This window comes from Bombyx mori, chromosome 12, assembly GCF_030269925.1.
Source record: "Bombyx mori chromosome 12, ASM3026992v2".
NCBI classification, from domain to species: Eukaryota; Metazoa; Arthropoda; class Insecta; order Lepidoptera; family Bombycidae; genus Bombyx; species Bombyx mori.
Window position 1 is genome coordinate 13,627,948 of NC_085118.1, and position 26,296 is coordinate 13,654,243.

The 26,296-nt window shown below is 39.3% G+C and overlaps 1 protein-coding gene and 1 long non-coding RNA gene across 3 annotated transcripts in view; one reads left to right on the forward strand and one right to left on the reverse strand.

Moving 5' to 3' along the window:
* LOC134199875 (uncharacterized) overlaps positions 1 to 26,296 on the reverse strand; it is a 107,741-nt gene that overhangs the window by 28,233 nt on the left and 53,212 nt on the right. The window lies entirely within an intron of this gene.
* Positions 1 to 26,296, forward strand: part of LOC100862761 (ATP-binding cassette transporter subfamily G member Bm3) — a 65,183-nt gene that overhangs the window by 26,810 nt on the left and 12,077 nt on the right. The window contains exons 2-3 of one of the 2 annotated variants that reach the window (XM_038014257.2): positions 16,248 to 16,418; positions 18,705 to 18,841. In XM_038014257.2, coding sequence (XP_037870185.1) covers positions 16,248 to 16,418; positions 18,705 to 18,841 — 308 coding nt within the window. 2 annotated transcript variants of the gene reach the window in all.

Below are 26,296 nucleotides of genomic sequence, written 5' to 3' on the forward strand. Positions count from 1 at the left end.
AACTCTGTTTCTATAATCCTGACGAAGCGTGTTGCGGATAATAATATGTTTAAAAAAAGTGTTATTTCATTATTGGGAAAAATAAAGGTTACTGATTTAAAAAAAAAAGTGATTAAAGTCTGACTAACTCGATTATGCAGCAGTTAGTGACCCTGATTGTTATATACCATTGAAAAGCAGCACTATTCTGAAAACCGTAAGCACTGATTAGTGACATTGCGTGATATTTTTTCTTCATTAACGTACCGCTCTCGGCAGGGTGATCGTAATCGTTACGTAGTATTGGAGGAGGCAGACTTGATGCATCTCACGATGTCCCACCATTTCTTACTGTTCGGGGCTATTCCGCACTTATTTAAGGGAACTCCTTGATTCCTTCGGTTCAGCATATCGGAAACCTTCCGTAACAATTGCGTGCTATGTTCCATGCATGCAATCATTGCGTGCAGATAGTTCATGGACCTAAAAAAAACTGATGGTAGGAAGTATAATCGGTCGAGGTAGTATAATTAATATATTTCGGCCGCTAAGCAGTGATGAGCTCCAATTTTAAAGACACCACTGAGACTTTACAGCTGAGATTTCAACTGCTTATCTTAAGTTGTGTATTATTATTGTGATATTCTGTATATTAATACTGTATAAACTATTATATGTATGTATGTATGTATGTATATGTGCTTGTGTATATATGTATGTACCTATATACTTTTTTTTTGTGTATATATTTGTAACTTAATATAAATTTCATTGCACCTACCACTATTCACTCTGCACTACCTTTGGTTGACTGGTAGAGAATGCCTTAGGCATTAAGTCCGCCAATGTAAATTTTACATGAAGTGTAATAAATAAATAAATAAATAAATAAATATTCACAGTCTCCTAGTTAAATAGTCCCAAACAAATTTAATGTATTGGTACATGTTTTGTCTCGATTATACGATCTCTCGAGTGAATATTAAGCCAATTACATTGTAAATTATGTAAAAAAAAAATGCTTATCGTAACCATTGTACCACCCGCGGTTGCATTAATTACACGATAAAATAAATTACATTTAATTGTGAATTCGGTAATTGTCGGTGTTACACCAGATAGCGTCAGTAGTAGGTAATGTGCTGATAAGAATTCAGGTCGAAAACGGTGCTGATAATTTCCATTGTCATGTAAGTAACAGAAAATATCTTGAAGATACTTCGTATTTTATAAATTAAGGAAACCCTAAACATATTGGTCTAGGAATGTTCGTTGAAAATTCTCATTGTTCCCGTACATAAGGATAATAGGACTAAATAAAGATACAGTCAGGCGGCCGCTGTTTCAAACCAATTGAAACTCCAATTAAAACGGCCGCTTGGTGTAGTGGTAAGTGACATGGTCACTACACAAGGGGGTCGCGGGTTCGAATCCCGCCAAGGGAAGATATTTGTATGATAAATATAAATGTCTTTTCCAGGGTTATGGATGTATATTAAATATATGTATGTGTATAATAAAAATCTTACATTTATGTCCGTTATCTGGTACCTGTAACACAAGTTCTTTACGAACTTATCACGGGACCAGTTAACGTAGCGTGATTGTTAGTAAATATTTATATTTATATTTATATTAATTTTATGTTAAAAGTTTTCGCTGCACATTCTTTAGGTTAGTTAGGAATTGTTTTTTTACATCCTGTATTTTGGTTATCTTATTTCAAATTTAAGCTAACCGGTACTGATAATACAGTAATAACTATTTAATAAATGCGTTATGTTGTATTTCAAGGGTCCGTGTAGTAGTAGTAAAATAATAACTGGTTAAAGTTGTACGATGACAGCGTCGTTAGAAACATTAAAGCCGATAGAAAGTTTTTTTTTATTCACCCTTCAAACCGAAACGCATTACTGCTCCACGGCAGAAACAGGCAGGGCGGTGGTACCTACCCGCGCGGACTCACAAGACGTCCTACCACCAGTAATTACGCAAATTATAATTAAACAGGTTTGATTTTTATTATAATGCACGTTGTTATTCCTTCACCGTGGAAGTTCATCATGAACAATTGTTAATTACGTATTTCATTAGGAAAATTGGTACTCGCCTACGGGATTCGAACACCGATGCATACGAATGCACCGGACGTCTTATCCTTTAGGCCACGACGCGACGACTTCAAAATAGAGGATTATGGAAAGAGAAAACATGACCTTCTCGGTAAATCAGGATAATTTCCCCGGACCTTTTGAACTAGGATCAGTTAGTTAGTAATTACCTACGTCAGATACACTAATGACAGTCAAGTTTGAGAACATTTAGTTAAATACGTAAGTTTTCCTGTTTTCAGTTATTATTTTTTTGAGGATCACGTGTTTTGGTAACGTGACACGTTTTGTGAAGTGCTCAGGGTTAGCAACTTTTGAAATGTATTTTTTTATTTTATTATTAATATATAACACTCATATTAGTTACTGAGTTCGTTTTTTATGTATTTTTTTATATCATAGATTATTAGTTATTGGCTTGAAGCCAATATGTACCCGAATTAAAATAATAGTGAAATTTTAAAAAAAAAAAACTTTTCACTAAGGCTGTCAGATCATAAGTACATGATTTCCCTACTCATTTCCTCGATTCCTTTTTTGAGTGGATAATGCCGTTGTAGTCATTTCTGCCGAAAATTAATTAGGTTCTTGAGGGCATCAACGGCGTGTCGCAAAATTCCTTTCTCAGTCATTGTCTGTTCTCTGGAATATTTAAAGTTATACGTTCGATTTGACAATGAAATATCTATATACTAAAACGTGAAGCAAAAACTTTGTATCCCTTTTTACGGGACGCGCGGACGGAGGTGTATGAAATTTTCCACACTTATAGAGAATATAGAAAAGAAGTGCACAATCCTGATATTTTTTTAAATAATGCATAAAAGATACATTAAATCAATAAAGAAAACATTACACATACTACCATGTATTTGACACACACACGCATGCATAGGTACTACATATTTATTTATTGTCAAACTTTTGTTCTTGACGTCTGTTGTCAAATTGAAAATAGATTAAATATTGTTTGTCTTTATTAATATTTTTCTATAGTGTTCTATAGTCTTGGCGTTGAAAATAAAATCATAATAGTGTACAAACTTACAATTCCAATTAATTATAGTCGAATTTCGACTACTACGGGATCTCTAGTTATCATAATTATCCATTGAATTTTAATCATAAACGGTATCCTAACTACAGAACCCTGTGCACTGTTTATACGCACTTTTTCGGTTTCTCCTATTTGTTTTCACTATCAAGTATTAACGTCGTTTTCCAGTTCAAAATATAAATCAACAAAAAAACGTATGAATTCATTTACAAAATACACACGCTATATCATGTAAATATACATAGATAGCCTTTGTAAAATATCATTGGATCATTTCATAAAACTCATTCTGAAATAATCTCTATATATAAAAATGAATTGATGTTCGTTAGTCTCGCTAAAACTATAGAACGGCTGGACCGATTTGGCTAATTTTGGTCTTGAATTATTTGTCGAAGTCCAGAGAAGGTTTAAAAGGTTGATAAATATGAAAATTCTCGGAATGATATAAAGTTTAGGTCTTTTATTTGTCGATTGAGGCACTACGAAGTCTGCCGGGTCAGCTAGTATTATAATAAAAAAACGAATACCTTTCAATTATCTGTAGTTTTTGATTAATAAATAATCTGTGATGGATAAAATTACACAGAAAACACTTAACACACTATAAAGTATGAAAAACATTACGAGCGATGTACTGTTTTATTAATAACTACTTATACAATTTATCTTAGGAGCTTTATTTATTTATTTCGGACAATGATCGCGAATCTTTTATCTGCAACTGAGGTCAGTGACCGGCCGGTGACGTCACGCCATCTGATACCTCACAATATAGGTCGTACTATCGCCTCTCACAAAGAACAAGTACAAAGCAATACGTACTTGAAAATCAACGTACGTCGCATTATTTTTGTACGTATCAACAGTTTTGTGGCGTGCAATAAGCGCACAAAAACTGCCAAGGATATCTTTTGTTAATCTCAATAATTAAGACATAAATATGTATAGTGTTATTTTTGCATTGAAATGCTTAATTAGTTAACGAAATACATATACTCGAAACTTATTTTATATATAAACAGAAACATTGTGTTAATATTATGGTTTTAAATTTTTTCTTTTTCTTGCTCTCCTCCGACATTATATGGGGTTTTACGAGCAGCCGCTTGACTGTCATGTCTATCTTCTTTGGAATTATTTCTCCAGTAGTATATCCATTGCAACGAACATCCATTATTTTTTTTGGAACGAAGTTTCTTATGGGACAATGCGGAGGGATACACTAACCGGGAAAAAGCGTCCGTAACGTAAGATTTTTATTAGTAATGCACACAGTGTACGACTCAACTTTGTAATAACGTACAAAAAATAACATTTTTTTTATCATTCATTGACCACGATCTCAGAGCGTTCGTTTGCCATACACTAACTCTTAAGTAAACAACCGTGAATGAAGTGTACCACAATAAGTTCGCATGTTACCGAATGACCGTGGGTTGTTGCGAAACCTCCAGTTTTATTTTCGTTATACCTCGAATAGAATTTAAAATGAATATTTTTATAATAAGGAACTTCGTTCCTATCCGGTGCCCCACGACACCATACATCTTTTTTTTACCTCATCGAAGGATGAGAAGACCAAAGAAGTTTGGTCTTCTCATTTATAAAAGAAAAATACTTACCTACATAAAAATTTGGATTTTTCAAATAAATGCCAAAAAAAATAAATCATCACATTTTATATTTTATTCGTTGTTTATTATTTATTCATTTTCAGAATTATTACCTACTGTATGTATAGCAGTTAAAAACCATGGCCATTGTCTGTTATGATATTGACACAGTATTTACAACGATGCCGGTGACATTGGTCAATCCCGGGAATAGTCTGTGATCAACTCTTATGACGTCATTTAAGTGCAAGCTTCGACCCGCAATTTGAATGATGGTTCCATAGACTCATCCCACTGAGTTTCTCATCGGATCTTCCCAGTGGGTCGCGTATTCGATCCAGTGGTAGATTCTGCGAAGCTCCGCTCTTGCTGGCGCTAATACTAGCAAATCCGCTCAGGTTCAGCCCGTGAGCTCACGTACACGTCCGGGCGAAGCTGAAATAGCCTCTTATGCTACCACCGAATAGGTAGGGAAAAGAAATGATGATTAATGGTGTACATCAAAAGAACGTCTTAACGACATTTAATGTGAAGGATTTTATTAAAAAAACGTATGCACTAAATCATTCTTTGTGAAATGGCCACGACTTTGTCTTTTGTTATCTATATACCTAAGTATAAGTGAAGCAAAAACTTTGTACTCCTTTTTACGAAAATTGCGCGGACCGAGGAATATGAAATTTCCAACACTTATAGAGAATATAGAGAAGTAGTGCACAATGCTAATATATATTTTAAATAATGCATAAATAATACATTAAACCAATAAAGAAAACATTACACACACTAACATGTATTTGACACACACATGCATATATAATACTATTTTGTTAATTGTTAAAGTATGTGGTCAAGTCGAGAATAGATTCAATATTGTTTGTCTTTATTAATATTTCTCTAAAGTGCAGCCTTGGCGAAATCCGTGAGTATAGAAGTATAAAAGTCTTTGACAATAGAATCATAATAGTGTACATACTTATACTTTACTGGTGGTAGGACCTCTTGTGAGTCCGCGCGGGTAGGTACCACCACCTTGCCTATTTCTGCCGTGAAGCAGTAATGCGTTTCGGTTTGAAGGGTGGGGCAGCCGTTGTAACTATAATGAGATCTTAAAACTTATATCTCAAGGTGGGTGGCGCATTTACGTTGTAGATGTCCATGGGCTCCAGTAACCACTTTACACCAGGTGGGCTGTGAGCTCGTCCACCGACCTAAGCAATAAAAAAAATAAAAAAAAAAATCAGTTAATTATAGTCGAATTTCGACTACCGGGGGACCACTAGTATCATTTAAATTCAAAAAACCAACGCCGTCGGCTTAACCTACAAATACACACACACAAACACATAAGTACATATTATACTAATTTGCGAATATACGCAAAAGAGACAATACACCCTAGCAATATACAGCTCTGTCCGATATTAAAATAAAGATAATTTTAAGTTAACCGACAGATAAATAATTGTTCTTTGTCTAGTAAAAGTATTTGTTCGGGCGCAATACACGATATGACATACACACGTAGGCACACACACACATACTTATCTACGAATATAGGCTCGTCGAAACTACATAATCAATATTATGTGTGATTGTAGACTCTTAGAACAATGGAATGTTGTAATAATAAGGTTTACGAACGCAAAACACGATACAGCTGAGTTTTTAATGCTGCGAAAGTCGTTCTTTAACTTACTTTTTTTTTATGATTGAAGGATTACTGGTGGCCCGGAGGCCTTTCCAGTTTCACCAGGACAGGTGGGCGAGCAAAGGCTCAGCCAAGGGGGGTGGGATTTGCTAACAGCTACCCGAGCGCCTCCGAAGGAGACCTAACAGCTCAAGAGTAGCTGCTTCGCGAATGAATCTACTACCGGATCGGAATCGCGACCCGCTGAGAAGATCCGGCGAGAAACTCAGCGAGCTGATTCATGGGTTAGGTTACACGGCGAACTCTTTGTCGAGTTCGACGAGTAGGTACGGTTACCGGGGTCCCTAAGCCAGCTAAGCCTGCTCCTAGTGTTAGAGCTGAAGGCGTCTAATGCAAAGGTTATTGGATCTGATGGATCCGTAAGAACGTGTCTAGGGCGTCGATGGTGACTGGCTCCTGCGTGATCAGGATTCGGGGAGCAGTCAGCGGCGGCAACGATAATTTAATAATTTATCGTAGGTACTGTCGACCACTGCTACTCTTTTAAAATAAATATGTACATTATATCCAATACGTGACCAAAAATACAAAAAAAAAAAGATTCTGTAGTGTTGAGCTAGATCGGTGTCACTTTATATCTATCCCTAGTTATCGTAAAAGTCGATCAATCTGGTCGCTAAAGAATGGGAATCAGCGTTCTCTGGCTTTTGTTGCGTATAGGGTATATTTACCCCGTATGGGTGGATATTACTATCCTACCTATTTCTACCGCTGTGTGATCTTTAGTTCTAGTTTGGAGGATACAAACACCGTGATATAATTGAGACATCGAACTCTTAGAAGGTCTTAGAGTAAAAAGGTGGCACCACGTTTTGATGGCTGCAAATTCCGGTGGCCATAAAAAACTATTTTTACGGGCTAATACGGGTTTTTTATTATCTTAACATTATTTTCGAAGTTTCCAATTACAGTTTTCGTGGTCACGGAGAACTACTGTAGGTATTCCGTGAGGTAAGAAACAATTATAACGCTACTCCGTAACTCTGAAGTTTTTTTTATTGCCATTATAGAATAACGAGCATGAGGCCCACCTGTTGATTAGTGGTAGCCGTCGGCCGTGGACGTATGCAATACCAGGCACAAACCCAAACCGCTGCTTACGGTATAAAAGGAAGAGGAAGAAAAAACGAAGAAGATTTTAGGACACGTAGAATTACTACTGGACCAATATTGAGATCTTACAACCACAGTAATAATACAGTCAACAATAGTTATTGTAAATATTTTTTGTATTATCATAAAGCAATTAGTTACGCGCGTATATATAATGTAATTAAACATGAACTGTGTGTCAATCGATAAATAATAGAGTCTCGCTGGCAGTGTACAAATCATAAATGGACATCTTAAAAGATTAAGTATTTATGTGATTGCGTAATTCTCGGTATTTTTATAGTGTTACGTGTATACAGCTCGAGTTGAGGGGAGATTTAGGCGCGAATCAGTCACGTGTCCAGATTCGGAAGGTGGGGCAGTCGGTATACCTACACCTCCTTGCGTCGTATTCCTCATTTCTGAGAGTCGTGAACACCCTTTTGTATCACCTTCGCACGTACGATCTTTCTCCATCCATTCTTGTCTCTGGCGGTGTGGAGGGCGTTGTGAAACGTGGAATCAAGAGCGGTTTGGATCAGGTCGGACCAACGTATTGGGCTGCGCCCCCGAGGTCCTTTCCCATCTACCTTACCAGTCACAATGAGCCTACTATATATCGGTATACCTAATATAGAATTGATAATTCAACGTCGTGTCACAACCACGGTCCCATAGACGCAACCCATTGAGTTTCACGCCGGATCTTCTCAGCGGGTCACGATTCGGAAACGGTGGTGAATTCAGTGAAGCACTGCTCTTGCTAGGGCTAGTGTTAGCAAATTCTCTCAGGTCGAGCCCGTCGGGCGCGGAAGGCCCATTCTCGGCGGTCCGTGCTCGAGTCGTGGTCGAGGCGATTGGCCAACCCCACGTGGGGGCTACGGACCGTCGAGGCGGTTTACCCGGTCTTTGATGACTGGGTGAATCGTGGCGAAGGACGTCTCACCTTTCGTCTGGTGCAGGTGCTGACCGGGCACGGATGCTTCGGGAAGTACCTGCGCCGGATAGGGGCTGAGCCGACGACGAGGTGTCACCATTGTGGACACGACCTGGACACGGCGGAGCATACGCTCGCTGTCTGCCCCGCTTGGGAGGTGCAGCGCCGTGTCCTGGTCGCAAAGATAGGACCTGACTTGTCGCTGCCTGGCGTCGTGGCGTCGATGCTTGGCAGCGATGAGTCATGGAAGGCTATGCTCGACTTCTGCGAGTGCACCATCTCGCAGAAGGAGGCGGCGGGGCGAGTGAGGGAAAGCTCTCCTCACTACGCAGAAACCCGCCGCCGCCGAGCAGGGGGTCGGGACCGGGGTCGTATCCGTGACCTGGCCCCCTAAGAGCTAGGGGTCCCACCCGTTTTGTGCGGGGAGGGACCCAGACGTGGGGTGGCGTGCTCTGCACGCTCACCCGCAATAGGAAGCCGGGTGATGGTAGACCGCGTTCCCCCGACCGCTCTGGGGGAAGGTGTAACGCGGCGCCATCAAAGCGGGCTCTCGGCCCGCTGAACGAGGGAACCGGTGGTCGTGTCGCTGGCGGCCACCGGTCCGGCGTCCGTGGGACGGTGGGATGGATGTAATGTGCTCTGCGTCAACCCTGTCCCGCCGTTTCAATAGCCCCGACTGGGCTCCGGCCCGGTCCGAGGTAGGGCGCCGGTTGTGAGCGGCAGGAGTTTTTAGTGAGGTTCAACTCCCACATACCCCACCTGCCGCGCGGGTGGGGATCCGGCGATTTTCTCCTGTGGAAAAAAAAAAAAAAAAAAGGTCGAGCCCGTGAGCTCACTTACCTGTCCGGGCGTAGCTGGAATAGCCCCTTAAGTTACCAACGATTAGGTAGGGAAAAAAGAAAATGTGTGGTGTCATGGGACACCGGATAGGAACGAAGTTCCTTATTATAAAAATATTAATTTTAAGTTCTATTCGAGGTATAAAGAAAACAAAACTGGAGATTTCGCAACAACCCACGGTCATTTAGTAATGTACGAACTTATTGTGGTACACTTCATTCACGATTGTTTGCATAAGAGTTAGTGTATTGCGCAAACGAACGCTCTAAGATCATGGTCAATGAATAATAATAAAAATTGTTATTTTTTGTACGTTATTACAAAGTTAAGTCGTACACTGTGTGTATTACTAATTTGTACGTTATTACAAAGTTAAGTCGTACACTGTGTGCATTACCATAAAATTCTTACGTTACGGACGTTTTTTCCCGGTTAGGGTACTTACCCCTCCGCATCGTCCCATAAGGAACTTCGTTCCAAAAAACCACATACCAGTCCGCGCGCAGTTGGAATAGCCCCTTACGCTACCGACTATTAAATAGGGGAAAAAAGTTATGTCGCAAATGATCTGGACTAACAATCAAAACAGTACACTAACTTCGAATATGTCACGGTCCATACGCACTAAGTTGTATCGCGTTTTTGTAATAATAAGTCATGTTTAATACGAAGCGATAAGAATGTTATTTTATTGTTTACTAGCTGACTCGATAAATAAAAGACCTAAACTTTTGTATAAAATAAATTTAAAATAAACAAAAGGAATCCGTCCGACGGGGGACACATCAAAGGAAAAACAAAATTGTTATTTTTATTTAATTCCGAGCATTTTCATATTTATCTACCTTTTAAACCTTCTCTGGACTTCCACAAATCATTCAAGACCAAAATTAGCCAAGTCGGTCCAGCCGTTCTCGAGTTTTAGCGAGACTAACGAACAGCAATTCATTTTTCTTATAATATATAGACTAGCGAATTCCTGAAACGATTCGTTCGCTTGTTTCGCTCTGTACGAATGAGAGTTCAGCTCCGTGTCTCAAGGCAGTTTCAGGCCACTGAGTTTCTCGCCGGATCATCTTGTGTGAGTCCGCGCGGGTAGATACCTCCAGCCTGCCTATTTCTGCCGTGAAGTTGCGTTTCGGTTTGAAGGGCGGGGTAGCCGTTGTAACTATACTGAGACCTTAGAACTTATATCTCAAGGTGGGTGGCGCATTTGTTGATGTCTATGGGCTCCAGTAACCACTTAAAACCAGGCGGGCTGTGAGCTCGTCAACCCATCTAAGCAATAAAAAAATTCGCCATTCCGATCCGATGGTAGATTTTACTAAGCACTACTCTTGCTAGGGCTAGTGTTAGCACATTCTCTCAAGTTGAGCCCGTGAGCTCACCTACCCGTCTGAGCGTAGCTTTAATATCAGGCCCTAGGCCATCAGCGAATAGGTAGGAAAAAAGGCGGGTTGGGGTTGGGTTTCGTCACTGAATACCAGGTTGTTGATCAACATCTATAGCAGTAAGCAGTATGCATAAGCAATCTTAGCGTTTTTACTCACTTGAAGTGTTTTTAGTTTGACAAATGCTTTAAGGGTATTTTTTTTTCATAGTAGCAACACTAATTGTTAGCTGTCATATTATATGGATACCAGCAATCTGACTACTTCTGCGGTACGAAACCTTCATGCGTTCCACTTTTTTTGGGATAAACTTTATACAACAAAATTTTAACAAAAAAGAAAACCGGATTTAACCAAATTAAATGTGATCATCGTCATGCAGTCGAAATAAATTAAATATGCATTATTAATGATAACATAAAAACTGTTGGATCTTGATAAAGTTTAACTGAGACCGCATGAGAAGCATCAGCTTTCAAATTAAAAGAATCAACACATCAGTTCGCTTAGAAATAAACATGCTAAGCTAATACACTAAAAAATGAAATAAAGTTATTTGTTAAGGAAATTTATTAATATATTCCTTTTAATACTGTATAAACTATTATTTGTATGTATGTGTATGTATTTATGTATATGTGGTCGTGTATATATGTATATATATACTTTTTTGTGTATGTATTTGTAACTTAATACAAATTTTATTGCACCTACCACTATTTACTCCGCACTACCTTTGGCTTACTGGTAGAGAATGCCTTAGGCATTAAGACCGCTAATTTAAATTTTACATGAAGTGTAATAAATAAATAAAAAACATTGAAAAAATTCTGTCGAATTGAGAACCGCTGTCCTCTTTTGCTTGAAGTCGATTGACACTTCGACCTAAAGTCTTGAAATGGGCAGCAGCATTCACAATGTGTTCACTATCGACCCCGTAACGGCAGATGACCCCGCAAGCTCGTTGACCTATCTTTGCAATTATAAAACTGTGGCCTAATTTCGTTAAAATTAAATATAAAGATAAAAACTAATTATTCGTTTGTATATATAATAATAATAGAAAAACGTAAAGCATATCGTAGCGGAAACGGATATAAGGTTTTATTCAATGGACTTTGGAACTTATTTCCGATGAACACGAGAAAAACATCGTAAACACATTCTAACTAATTAAAATCGATTCTGTCCATCGAGTCAATATGTTAGTATTATTCTGTCAAGTGCATGTCAAATGTAACTAATCTCTGACGTCAAGGGGGGTTATCGAGATTGAACCACGGAACTTACTGATCAAATAGGTCGCTTGTAAATAGATGCTGCTATGCCTTGTCTGTAGAGTAACCATGCGTTTTTTTTTTATTGCTTGGATGGACGAGCTCACAGCCCACCTGGTGTTAAGTGGTTACTGGAGCCCATAGACATCTACAACGTAAATGCGCCACCCACCTTGAGCTATAAGTTCTAAGGTCTCAAGTTTAGTTACAACGGCTGCCCCACCCTTCAAACCGAAACGCATTACTGCTTCACGGCAGAAATAGGCGGGGTGGTGGTACCTACCCGTGCGGACTCACAAGAGGTCCTACCACCAGTAAACAATTCAATTGCAAAAATCGCGAAGGGCGACAAGTTTTACCTACCTGAACCTGACATACGCATAAAAAATATAAAAAGCCACGATAAGCGGACCGAATCAGTCTTCGTTTTTTTTTGAAGTGAAACTTCTTTAGGCGCGTTGAGAGTAAAATTTAACTCGCGACAGATTCGTTACGGCTAGAGAGAAAAGATACAATTTAGGAAGAGCGAGAGCGAGAAAGTAGAACCGTGGAGAGAGGGAAAGGACAAAGCGAGTTAGGTCGTTTCTTTTATAAACAGCATTTCCCATTACAAGAAAAATTTGATTTAAGGATGAAACATGAAGAAAACCACAATACTACACACCGCAAAAGAAGTTTCACTTCTTTCACGTGCACAATGTTGCACGCGCACCATTTTTTTTGCGTCGGCAAACAGCATTTGTTTAATTGCTTAAAACTAGACCTTTTGTAACTTTAACGGCATTAAAGTAATAATAAAGCAGCTTAATGAGCCAGAAATATTCCCTTGAATTCCAAAAAGTATTGTGTGTGTGTAAATATTGTTTTGTCTTTGGTCTCGATACCAGTTTAAAATAATTGGAAAAGTTGTATTCGTGTGATCAAACGAGAAAGCGCCCTAGACAAGTCCTCACGGATCCATCAGATCTATTAACTCTAACATTAGACGCCTTCAGCTCTAGCACTAAGAGCAGGATTAGGGACCCTGGTAGTCGTACTCGTTGAACTCGGCAAAGATTTCGACGTGCAACCTAACCCAATAACCCATACATCAGCCCGCTGAGTCTCTCGCCGGATCTTCTCAGCGATGGCGATTCCGATCCGGTAGTAGATAGTCTTCTCCGGAGGCTCTCGGACAGCTATTAGCAAATCCTATCCCTCCTGGTTGGGCCTATGCTCGCCCACCTTTCCTGATGAAACTGGAAAGGAGTCCGAGGCACTAGTAATTCTTCCTTTCTTAAAAAAACGATCACGCAGAGCGAACAAGCCGACAACTTCGGCGCTCGGGAGTCTTTAGGGTCGCCGTGTACTGATTGCGGTCGCCCCACCTTTTTTCCCGGGCGGTGTTCGTATGGTCGCGTGAGGAGTGTTGGCGAAACGTTTACTGGATCGCTTCGGCAGTCTCACGTATATAATAATCTATATATTAATACGTGAACCAAAAACTTTGTATCCCTTTTTACGAAAATTGCGTGGACGGAGGAGTATGAAATTTTCCACACTTATAGAGAATATAGAGAAGAAGTGCACAATACTAAAATTTTTTTAAAATAATGCATAAAAGATACATTAAATCAATAAAGAAAACATTACACAACCATGTATTTGACGCACACACGCATGCATACTGTAGGTATTTATTGTCAAACTTTTGTTCTTGACGTCGTTGTCAAATTGAGAATAGATTAAATATTGTTTGTCGTTGTTAATATTTTTTATAGCGTAGTCTTGGCGAAATGTGTGATTATAGAAGTATAAAATACAATCATAATAGTGTACAAATTTACAATTCCAATTAATTATAGTCGAATTTCGACTACTGCGGGGCCTCTAGTGAAGCTTTATTATGTGTTTATTGTTTGGATAAAAATAAGCGAAGGGGTAGTCACAAATGACATTGTGCGTTGTGATTGGTGTTTAGCTTGTCGTAATAAATTGATAGAACGAATAAATTTCATTTAGTAACTTCATTTGCAAATCATATCTCACAAAATTGATGAACCGTTTTCATTTAACCTAATAAGCATTATACTTAATTAGTTTCTAGTGTTGTTTTATTATCGGCGTCCGGTTGCCTTTTATGGTGACCCTACTAATTATCGAGTTAATATTGAATGAGTTATATATTTTATTAGCTGCCTTGCAATTTCAGTAAACATGTGGCACCGATCAACATCGTGATCGTTTTGTGTGTTAGTGTTTATATTCAGATTAGTTATAATTATCATAATATCGAAAATGTATTATCGGCCTTTATACCGTTTAGCTTAACCCTTTCCGAAATTTCTAAGTCTGACGGCAATCCATATTAAAGAATGTATACTTTCTGAAACTTCTACGTTATACATCAAAATGGGCGGTGGTATTAACATAACATAATGCGAGCCCTGTAATCGCCCATTGCTGAATACTCCAAAAAATACTAGAAAAGAGATTATTCTCTTGTGTATACTTAATTCGTTCTTTATGTTTTAATATATCAGTCCTTATATTACCTAACATTACAAGCCGCCTTTAATCAACTAATCTCGATGGTAATTTTAAATTAATATTGATTTTTTTTTTGTAAATCCAACAAAAATCGATGAATAAATTTTATTATTTATATATTAATAATATACCAGTTGTCAACCGCGGCTTCGCTCGCGTAGTCCAAGACAAAAATGTCAATTTTTTTTTCTAAATATAATAAAAATGTACCTAGCTAAAAGGTCGGGAAGGATGCATTACATGTGTTCGATAAAACGTGTGAGGCCGAAGACTCGTATTCCCTGCAATAACGGTTGGCGTAATCTTTGCAGCGGAAAGCATGACTGCTTTGCGAAATACCGTGAATTCCTTAGTAAAACGATCGCTGTACGTCAAACACGAAAATCTATTAAATGCGTAATGTAAATAATGTATCGAGTTCTCGATACGAAAACGGATTACGTTAGAAGGTATTACTCGATAGCCAGCCTTCGAGTTTTACGTTACCGTATGTCAAAACGATTTTCGTGCTCTCGATTATGAGTTTTTTTTTTATAGCTTAGATGGGTGGACGAGCTCACAGCCCACCTGGTGTTAAGTTGTTACTGGAGCCCATAGACATCTACAACGTAAATGCGCCACCCACCTTGAGATAGGTATAAGTTCTAAGGTCTCAAGTATAGTTACAACGGCTGCCCCACGCTTCAAACCGAAAAGCATTATTGCTTCACGGCAGAAATAAGCGGGGTGGTGGTACCTACCCACGCGGACTCACAAGAGGTCCTACCACCAGTAAAGAAGTACCAGAGTATAAGTTTCGAGTTTGGAGAACGCGACTATTCGATTGCGAAACAAAAGTAAGTAAATTCATTCGTGCTGCTGAAATTAATTATTTTTGCGGACGGTAGGGGTACTGTTTAAATCATATACTACATATTTTCTTGATAGCGATACGAACAGTTTTTCGATAGTCATTCGTGCTCACGTGCTCACCCGTCAGTACTCGTATCGTGCGATGCGGCCATGCGCGTCTAAATTCCTCAAGCCGATACCAAATTTCCAAATGAAATACGTACTAAACTCATCTCCACGAATGACTTCCACGATGAACCGAATAAAAATCAAACCCGCCCAAAAATATAAATTGCGTAATTACTGGCGTATTATAAGCCCGCATAAAAAAGTACCACAACGCTGTCTACGCCCGTGAATTAATCATGCGGTTCCAAAGGTGGGACAGTCTCTATTCAATTGTGACTTGGCCTTGTGTGTCAAGTTGGATCGCGATATTCACACTGTTATGTCTATAGCAGCCTTTCCTAAAGTGGGCGTTAACAACCCTATGTGGGCGCTGTAGGCCTAAAGGGGTAAGAGACCCAGAAAAAAAGGGGGCGTTGTGTAGAGGCTTGGGAGGCGATTTGTAATTTCATCCAGGAAGACTCTTAGACACCGACTGAGCTCTCGCTATAGAGGTTTTGAAGTAGGTGAAAAAATGGGGGTTCTAAAAAGTAATTATTTCCAAAGTGGGCAGTAGACAAAATAAGCTTGGGAACCTCTGGTTTATAGGTTCTTATAGCCTCTTGACACCGGATGGGCCATGAACCTGTTTCTGCAGAAATATTCTGATTTCGACCACAAATATCAAAGTCGTTGGGTATAAAGCCGTATGTTACGAGTTTTTAAAAAAAACATTCTAAACACAGCTTACAACTTCTTTTTTTCTTGCAGGCTCGAAGCAAATTCTGCATGGTGTGAACGGACGACTCCGGCCTAAGCAACTGGTTGCGATCATGGGTCCCTCCGGTGCTGGTAAATCGACACTTCTGGATGTTCTATCCGGATATCGTATCACGGGCGTCGGCGGTGTTGTCCACGTGAACGGAAGAGGCAGGAACATGAGTACGTATATCTTAGAGTTAATTTAATCATTTAATTAAAGATGGAATCAACTGTTTGCCGAATTGGTTCTCAAATAGGCTATAGATAAGTATCAGTTCTAGTTCAAGCTTCAGTGAAGAGTCGGTTTGAATGAACTAAACTCAACCCATCTTTCCACTCAAATTTCTTGAGGTTGCATTTTAATTGGATCGTAGGATGTTAGTATTGTGAGATGTAGTTTTTCGATAGTCATTCGTGCTCACCCCTCACTCAGTACTCGTATCGTGCGATGCGACAATGCGCGTTCAAATCCCTCAAGCCGATACCAAATTTCCAAATAAAATACGTACTAAACTCATCTCCACGAATGACTTCCACGATGAACCGAATAAAAATCAAACCCGCCCAAAAATATAAATTGCGTAATTTATAAGCCCGATTTAAATGATCACACTTTTAATTTCTTCTTCGAGACTGTCTTTCTTTCGAGACATCTATTATAAGGAAAATGATGTTTCGACCTCATCCAGCATGGCGTGGCGGTGTACCGATAACTACGATAGAACAGCGGCAATCCGACAAAAATCTCAATCGAGTTTTTTGTTATGATATTTTTTCCAATCCTGTAAAGTTGAAAAAGTTCGCTTAAACCAAATTTCTTAACAAATTTTTTCACAATTCACCCCTCGATATATTTAATTATACATAATTAATAGTCCAAAGTCAAATGGCAGCAGAGATATGTTTGTTTAGTAATGCAACTGCACTAACAAATCATTCGGCGATGTAGCCGTGGCCTCGCGGGACTTGTGCTTGAGGACTGACTAGAGGCTATCATACTATCATCTACATAACACCGGATATCGATGTCACAACAAATATATGACCGTGATTGATCACCGCGTTACATTACAACGGGAAACATGATTTACCGTGTTTTGCTTCTCACTCGATGATACGTACTGAACAAAATTCGCGGGACTGTTTGTTTGTAAAACATAATTCATAATGCAAATGTTTTTTGGTATTCTAATGAACAATTGTTGCTAGATCACAATTCGTGTTTTGTATGAACAGATGTTCCATAAATACTATTGTGGACTATAAAGAAAAATTACGAAACATAATATTAAACTTATTTTAAATGAGGTTTTAAAAAAGACTTAGCTATTCTTACGATCAGGTAGACCGTAGGATACAAAAAGACAATAATGTTCAAAGCTATGTTATATGAAGAAACTATAATAAAAATCGGATATTTCTTTGCATGATACTCTTCACATAAGCGTAATGTACATTTTGCTATTACATAAATGCACAGTTCACACAGTTTGATTGATGGGTGACAAGATTGTCAATGATTTATTTCGAGTGAATGTGTTGTAATTGTCACTTTTATCGAAATGATGACTTTAAGTTGCTTGTTAATGTTGCATTGGATAGTCATACGCTTTTATATTTCTTGTAAATAAACACACAAATGGATAAAGGATAAGACGCTACACGTACCCGTATCGAGCGATGCGTCTGTGAGTATTCAAATATCGAAGGAGGGTATCAATTTTCCGAACTAATTACCGCACTCCTTACCGCATGCATATTCACGAATTACTACCAAGATGAAGGAATAAAATCGTGTAAAAAACAGGAAAAAAAATTGCGTAGTTATAAGCGGATTTTATTATATAAATTTCCTTCATTTTTTTTTATAATACCTTAATATCATATCAATAAAGATAAATGCAGTATTTACTTTTTAAACAGTAATGAATTGAATAAACGGTTTCGTAATCTAAGTCCTCTTAATTCAGCCTTACCCTTAGTCTCTCGTAGGAATTATAGAGCAGTCATTTCTAAGTTTATGTTCATTTAGTCTGTGCATTAGTACTTTGGAAACCTTATCGACTGTTATGTTAACAGCTGCATCAAATCCAAGAGATTACGTTAGGTTAAGACTTTAATATTGGCGTGGGTGATAATATTTTTTCCACTTCTGCTTATGCCACCAGTACACTTTTTTTTCATAGATGAGTAGACGAGCTCACAGCCCACTCGGTGTTAAGTGGATACCGGAGCCCATAGACATCTACAACGTAAATGCCGCAACACACCTTGAGATATGATTTCTAAGGTCTCAGTATAGTTACAACGGCTGCGCCACCCTTCGAACCATAACGCATAACTGCTCCACGGCAGATATAGGCAGGCCATGACACGCGCTAATAAAATAAGAAAAGTCACAGTAAGAATTCCTACAAACAAACAATGTCCAGGATCAGTAATGCTAACGAGGTTTGGTGATTTCAGAAAGATTCAAGAAGATGTCGTGTTACATACAGCAAGACGACCGCCTGCAGGGACTACTGACTGTCTCAGAGAACATGGTATTGGCTTCCGATCTTAAGCTCTCCATCAAAATGGACAAATACGAAAAAGGAGAAGTGGTGAGTGTGGCACACTAGTATTTTTTAGCTGGTATCGATAGAGTTCTCCGTTTATTTATTGCTGCATCTATTTTGACATTTTACTGGTGTTAGGACTTCTTGTGAGTCCGCACGGGTAGGTACCACCACCCCGCCTATTTCTGCCGTGAAGCAGTAATGCGTTTCGCTCTGAAGGGTGGGGTAGCCGTTGTAACTATACTTGAGACCTCAGAACTTATATCCATTTACGTTGTAGATGTCTATGGGCTCCAATAATCACTTAACATCAGGTGGGCTGTGAGCTTGTTCACCCATCTAAGCAATAAAAAAAATGTACAACGGGTGCATTGAAAGTGCCAAAGCTGGTGTACCTCAGCAGGACTGCGCCTGTGTACACCCTGCACTATCGAAAAAGCCGCCTCTGAACTAATTTAATACATAAATGCAATAACTAATATAATAAGTAAATGCTTATAAATGCAATAAGAAAACATGCGTTATCCAGGATGCACTGACGTTACCATATCAAATGCAGTGGGGTCTTTAGACCAAGGTCACATTTATTCTTAACAAACAACATGTTAATTAAAATACCTAAGCAATTCACTCGGTACAAAGGGCGTTTACGGACCGATCATTAGGAGGACCGCTTTATCTGTTTATATTAATGTATCAATTAACTGCTAACGAACGCACGGTATGTCAAAACATGGTATTGCATTATCTGTTGTGTGAAATGATGATTTATTGTCAAAACATGATAAGGACGCGATTTTTGCTTTTGATGCCTTAACCCTTTGAGGTCCTAAGACTAATGTGATGTAAGACTATATGTCCAATACGTTTAGACACTGGACCTCGAAGGATTAAATTGTATTTGGACGATTTGTTTTCCTTTGTTGCACACATCAACCATCTAAACAGAGCATGAAAAAGCGTCTTTTTATTGATGTAAAAGGGCACACGGGTCCACAACCCGTGCAATTGGTTAATGGAGTACATAGATATTAAAACATGTATGCACTGGAGAACGGGAAATAGTAATAATCTTAATATTAAGAATTATAAAATAATATCCATTGTTTTTTCGTACCTATTCGCTGGTAGCCTAAGGATTGAAGATACACGCCGACGGGTAGGTGAGCTCACAAAGTCAACCTGAGAAAATTTGCTAAAACCACTCCTAGCCCTAGCAAGAGAAATGCTTCACAGTAACTACCACCGGATCGGAATCGCAGCGTACTGAGAAGATCCGGCAATAAACTCAGTGGGTGATATCTATTTAATAAGCCCGTTGAGTTTCTCGCCGGATCTTCTCTGCGGATCACGACTCCGATCCCGTATTAGATTCATTCGTGAAGTAGCCACTCTTGAGTTGTCTATGTTGTCTAAATCTTCTTCGGAGGCATTCGGGCAACAGTAAATAAATCCTACTGGCCAAGGCCGTACTCGCCCACCTATCCTGGTGAAACTGGACAATCCTTATATCTAATTTACTTTATAAATCTGAACCTATAATAGAATTCCTTGTAATATAGGAACCAGAGACTGATAATACATACAGAGCAAACAAAATTCTTCTTCATACGAAATCCGAACCAACGATCCTCGCTCGATACTGGAGTCGCCACTTGCCTGTCTCTTAGTAGTAGTATGTGGCAAGTCCAGTCCAAAAGCTACCACCAAACTGCCCGATTTGCTTAAAGGGGTACTCATGTAGATTCTCAGAGATTCCTGTATTACTTTTTCACTTTCATTATCTTTCTCAACTTCCTCACCGTAAGAACGTTATCGTCTTTAGCAGTGCTAAATCTCACACTCCGGTATATTATTATTATTGTTAATATTTCATTACAGTTTAAAAAAAATACCCATTCCATTTTGTTAGTAAGTCTTACTTATAATCTATGTTAGTAACTTAAAAACCTAACACATAACTATCACACTGTCCATTACAATTTTTTCCTTCCAATTGCCTGCTGCAAAGGCTATTAATTAGCATTCCCTCGATCTTGCGCAATATCATATTCCGAAGATGTGGTATATGTAATAATGTACCTGAAAAGGCGCACAAAATTTTTGATCAAGACGTAATTTTTTGTGATATCATGTTCAGAAGACATGGTATGTGTAATAATGTACCTAAAAAGGTGCACAAAAATTTTGTTAAAGACGTAATTTTTTGAAAAATTTGACGTAAATTTGTCTTTGGCTTTTATATCTGTACTTACCGGAACTCATTAGCGCACGATCACTTTGCGTTAACTGTGCCCTTCATCGTTCTACGTTATTTGTAAACAAACAAATTTAATTCGATAAATATGTACGTGTGTAATCATTATATGTACGTCAACTGTTTGAACAACAAACATCATGATCATGGATTTGTTTTTTTTGTTTTTCTCTGCTGTTATTGTTTATTTTTGTTTAAAATATTTTTTTGTTAAACGAAAATAGCTGTGTAATTCTTATTAATGATTAAATTTTGTATTTAAGTAATTTAATTCGTTGGCATTTTAGGCGTAGCACGAGCAACGTTAAGATGATTTCTAAAATTGGAATTTCTATTAGAACATTAAGACATTATGATCTAAGAGCCGGTGGGAAATCGACCTTCACCGATCTGATAACCAGATGAGACGTATTTTTATCAAATATAATTTATAAACAATTATGCCTATAATTACTTGCCTATCTAAAAGTGCTCATGGCTATTTTTAATTTAATTTTTTTATTATTAATTTTAATTAAATTTAAAATTCATTTGGTTGTCAAAAGAATGAGAGTGATGAAAAAAAATCGATTAAAGTTAATTTAATTAAAAATAGCCATGAGCATTTTAAGATAAGCAAGTAATTATAGGCATATTTGTTTATAAAATATATTTGATAAAAAAAAAGTTTCATCTGGTTATCGGATCGGTGAAGGTCGATCTCCCACGTCTTCTCTACTTTGTGTTGCCTCTAGTATAAAAACCAAATATTTTTCTATGTTTATTTGTATAGCCCTCAAACTAACTTCCCTTTTAAAACCTAGGATCTTGATAAAAGGCGAAGCCGTATGTATTACTTACTGTCAGCTGTCCCTGGTTAAAGTTGCCGTTACAAAATATTTCAATTAATTTTCATAATAACAAGTGGCGTTTATATTCTTAAATATTAAATATATTATTATGGTTTAATTAATTTTAAATGTCTTCCGTTCACGTTAAAGCAATAATTTGTTACCAAACACCAGTGTTACCAAACTTTCCTACAAGAAGGTAATTGCCAAGGCGAAGTCGGAGCACGTTGCTAGAGTTGGCGAGCGACTAAAGAGCTATCCCTCTGGGAGCCGTGCTTTTTGGTCGCTCGCCAAAGCTGCAGAAGGAAACTTTTGCAGGTCTAGTCTCCCACCACTGCGCAAGTCCGATGACACTCTGGCCCACAGCGCGAAAGAGAAGGCTGACCTTCTGGTCAAACTCTTCGCCTCGAACTCGACTGTGGACGACGGGGGTGCCACACCACCGAACATCCCCCGGTGTGATAGCTCCCTGCCGGATATCTGCTTCACACAGTGTGCAGTCAGGCGGGAGCTCCGACTCCTGGACGTCCATAAGTCGAGTGGGCCAGACGGCATCCCCGCAGTGGTTCTGAAAAAGTGCGCCCCTGAGCTGACGCCTGCGCTAACGCGTTTGTATCGCCTCTCTTATTGCACTAACAGGGTTCCGTCTTCATGGAAGACCGCCCACGTCCACCCTATCCCCAAGAAGGGTGACCGGTCGGACCCATCGAGCTATAGGCCTATCGCGATAACTTCCTTGCTTTCCAAGGTGATGGAGCGAATAATAAACACACAACTCCTGAAGTATCTTGAAGATCGCCAGCTGATCAGTGACCGACAGTACGGTTTCCGTCACGGTCGTTCAGCTGGCGATCTTCTTGTATACCTTACTCACAGGTGGGCTGAAGCCTTGGAGAGCAAGGGCGAGGCTCTTGCTGTGAGCCTTGATATCGCGAAGCCCTTCGACAGGGTCTGGCATAGGGCACTTCTATCGAAGTTACCATCTTACGGAATCCCCGAGGGTCTCTGCAAGTGGATCGCTAGCTTTTTGGATGGGCGGAGCATCACGGTCGTTGTAGACGGTGACTGCTCTGATACCATGACCATTAACGCTGGCGTTCCACAAGGTTCGGTGCTCTCCCCCACGCTTTTCATCCTGTATATCAATGACATGCTGTCTATTGATGGCATGCATTGCTATGCGGATGACAGCACGGGGGATGCGCGATATATCGGCCATCAGAGTCTTTCTCGGAGCGTGGTGCAAGAGAGACGATCAAAACTTGTGTCTGAAGTGGAGAACTCTCTGGGGCGAGTCTCCGAGTGGGGTGAATCGAACTTAGTTCAATTCAACCCGTTGAAGACACAAGTTTGCGCGTTCACTGCGAAGAAGGACCCCTTTGTCATGGCGCCGCAATTCCAAGGAGTATCCCTGCAACCTTCCGCGAGCATCGGGATACTTGGGGTCGACATTTCGAGTGATGTCCAATTTCGGAGTCATTTGGAAGGCAAAGCCAAGTTGGCGTCCAAAATGCTGGGAGTCCTCAACAGAGCGAAGCGGTATTTCACGCCTGGACAAAGACTTTTGCTTTATAAAGCACAAGTCCGGCCTCGCGTGGAGTACTGTTCCCATCTCTGGGCCGGGGCTCCCAAATACCAGCTTCTTCCATTTAACTCCATACAGAGGAGGGCCGTTCGAATCGTCGATAATCCCATTCTCGCGGATCGTTTGGAACCTTTGGGTCTGCGGAGGGACTTCGGTTCCCTCTGTATTTTGTACCGAATGTTCCATGGGGAGTGCTCTGAGGAATTGTTCGAGATGATACCGGCATCTCGTTTTTACCATCGCACCGCCCGCCACCGGAGTAGAGTTCATCCATACTACCTGGAGCCACTGCGGTCATCGACAGTGCGTTTCCAGAGGTCTTTTCTGCCACGTACCATCCGGCTATGGAATGAGCTCCCCTCCACGGTGTTTCCCGAGCGCTATGACATGTCCTTCTTTAAAAGAGGCTTGTGGAGAGTATTAAGCGGTAGGCAGCGGCTTGGCTCTGCCCCTGGCATTGCTGAAGTCCATGGGCGACGGTAACCACTCACCATCAGGTGGGCCGTATGCTCGTCTGCCTACAAGGGCAATAAAAAAAAAAAAAAAAAAAAAAGTTGGGAAAAAAACTTACATGATTTTAGACGCACTGACATAAAGCTCGGATTTATTTCATTAATTTCAATCGGATACGTCACTATGAAGACTAAAATAAACAGGAAATTGATTAATAATTTGACATTTAAGAAATACTATCGTTATATAAGTAACAATATGCCGAATTTATTAATTGATGTATTAACTAGTCGCATTGTAATCTCGCACACATGGATTTGACGGATGGATACATATGGTTCCCGAAAAGGCGCACTAAAATCATGTTTTAGCATTATCTGTTATGTGAAATGACGATTTATTGTCAAAACATGTTAAGGACGCGATTTTTGCTTTTGATGCCTTAACCCTTTGCGGTCCTAAGACTAATGTAATGTAAGACTATAATATGACGTAATAGGCTTGGAAACTGGACCTCAAAGGGTTAAATTGTATTCGCGCGATTTGTCTTCCTTTGTTGCACTCACCAACCATATAGACTGAATATGAAAGAGCGTCGTTTTATTGATATTAAATAGGCCAACGGGTCCATGACCCGTGCAATTGGTTAACGGTGTACATAGTTATAATTGAAAATTATTACATTAAGATAGTGTGATAAGATAGAAATTGGAATAGACTGCAATTTTTCGTAAAACAGGGCAGTACCGTTTGACGTTTTGCTACGTAAATCTTATTTATTATAGACTAGCTGACCCGGCAGACTTCGTAGTACCTTGATCGATAGTTCTGAAGATCTAAGCTTTTATATAAAATAAACTTAAAATAAACAAAAGGAATCCGTCCGACGTGACGGAGGACACTTCAAAGGGAAAACAAAATTGTTATTTTAATTTAATTCCGAGCATTTTCATATTATCTATCTTTTAAACCTTCTCTTGACTTCCACAAATAATTCAAGACCAAAATTAGCCAAATGGGTCCAACCGTTCTCGAGTTTTAGCGAGACTAACGAACAGCAATTCATTTTTATATAACTAGTCAGGTCATAAGTATTGTCACACAGTAAAAACTTTTCTTTTAGAATGCTGGCCACAAAAAAGTTTATTGAATTCGAATTTCGAATTGTTCATGAAAATAAAAATGTATACTTTTAGAATTTTACTCATTTTTAAATATGGAGTGGACGCTTAAAGAAGACCGTGTTGCAGTTATTGCGTTGCATCGTTGCGGTTACGCGCCAATTCAAATTTTTAACATACTGAAAAATTTGAATATAACCAAAAGATTCGGTTATCGTACCATCAAACGATACATCGAAGACTCTAGTGTAGATGACAGGTCAAGAAGTGGTCGCCCTCGGTCTGTTAGGACTCCAGCAGTGATAAAAGCTGTGAAGGCGCGAATTCAAAGAAATCCCAAACGTAAGCAGAAACTGTTGGCCCTTCAGGTGGGGTTAAGCAGAACCACGGTGAAAAGGGTGTTAAATGAAGACTTAGGGCTTCGGGCATATCGAAGAAAAACAGGACATCGTTTGAATGCTCGTCTAATGGACCTGAGACTGAAGAGATGCCGCGCTTTGTTGAAGCGGTACGCGGGAAAAAAATATCGGGAAATTCTTTTTTCGGATGAAAAAATTTTTACCGTAAAAGAGAGCTACAACAAACAAAATGATAAGGTGTACGCACACAGTAGTGAAGAAGCGAGCAACCGTATTCCGCGTGTCCAACGAGGTCATTTTCCATCCTCGCTCATGGTATGGTGGGGAGTTACTTATTGGGGCTTAACAGACGTACATTTTTGTGAGAAAGGTGTAAAAACGAATGCAGTTGTGTATCAAAATACAGTCCTGACAAACCTTGTGGAACCTGTTTCTCATACCATGTTCAATAACAGGCACTGGGTATTCCAACAAGATTCGGCGCCAGCTCATAGAGCGAAGAGCACACAAGACTGGCTGGCGGTGCGTGAAATCGACTTCATCCGGCACGAAGACTGGCCCTCCTCCAGTCCAGATTTGAATCCGTTAGATTACAAGATATGGCAACACTTGGAGGAAAAGGCGTGCTCAAAGCCTCATCCCAATTTGAAGTTACTCAAGACATCCTTGATTAAGGCAGCCGCCGATATTGACATGGACCTCGTTCGTGCCACGATAGACGACTGGCCGCGCAGATTGAAGGCCTGTATTCAAAATCACGGAGTCATTTTGAATAAACTTTAGTGTCATAAGAATCTATGTTTTGTTAAGTTCATTTTGGTATATGAATGGTTACATAATGAATAAACTTGTTTCAATTAAATTTTACATTAAGCATGTGACAGAATTTATGACC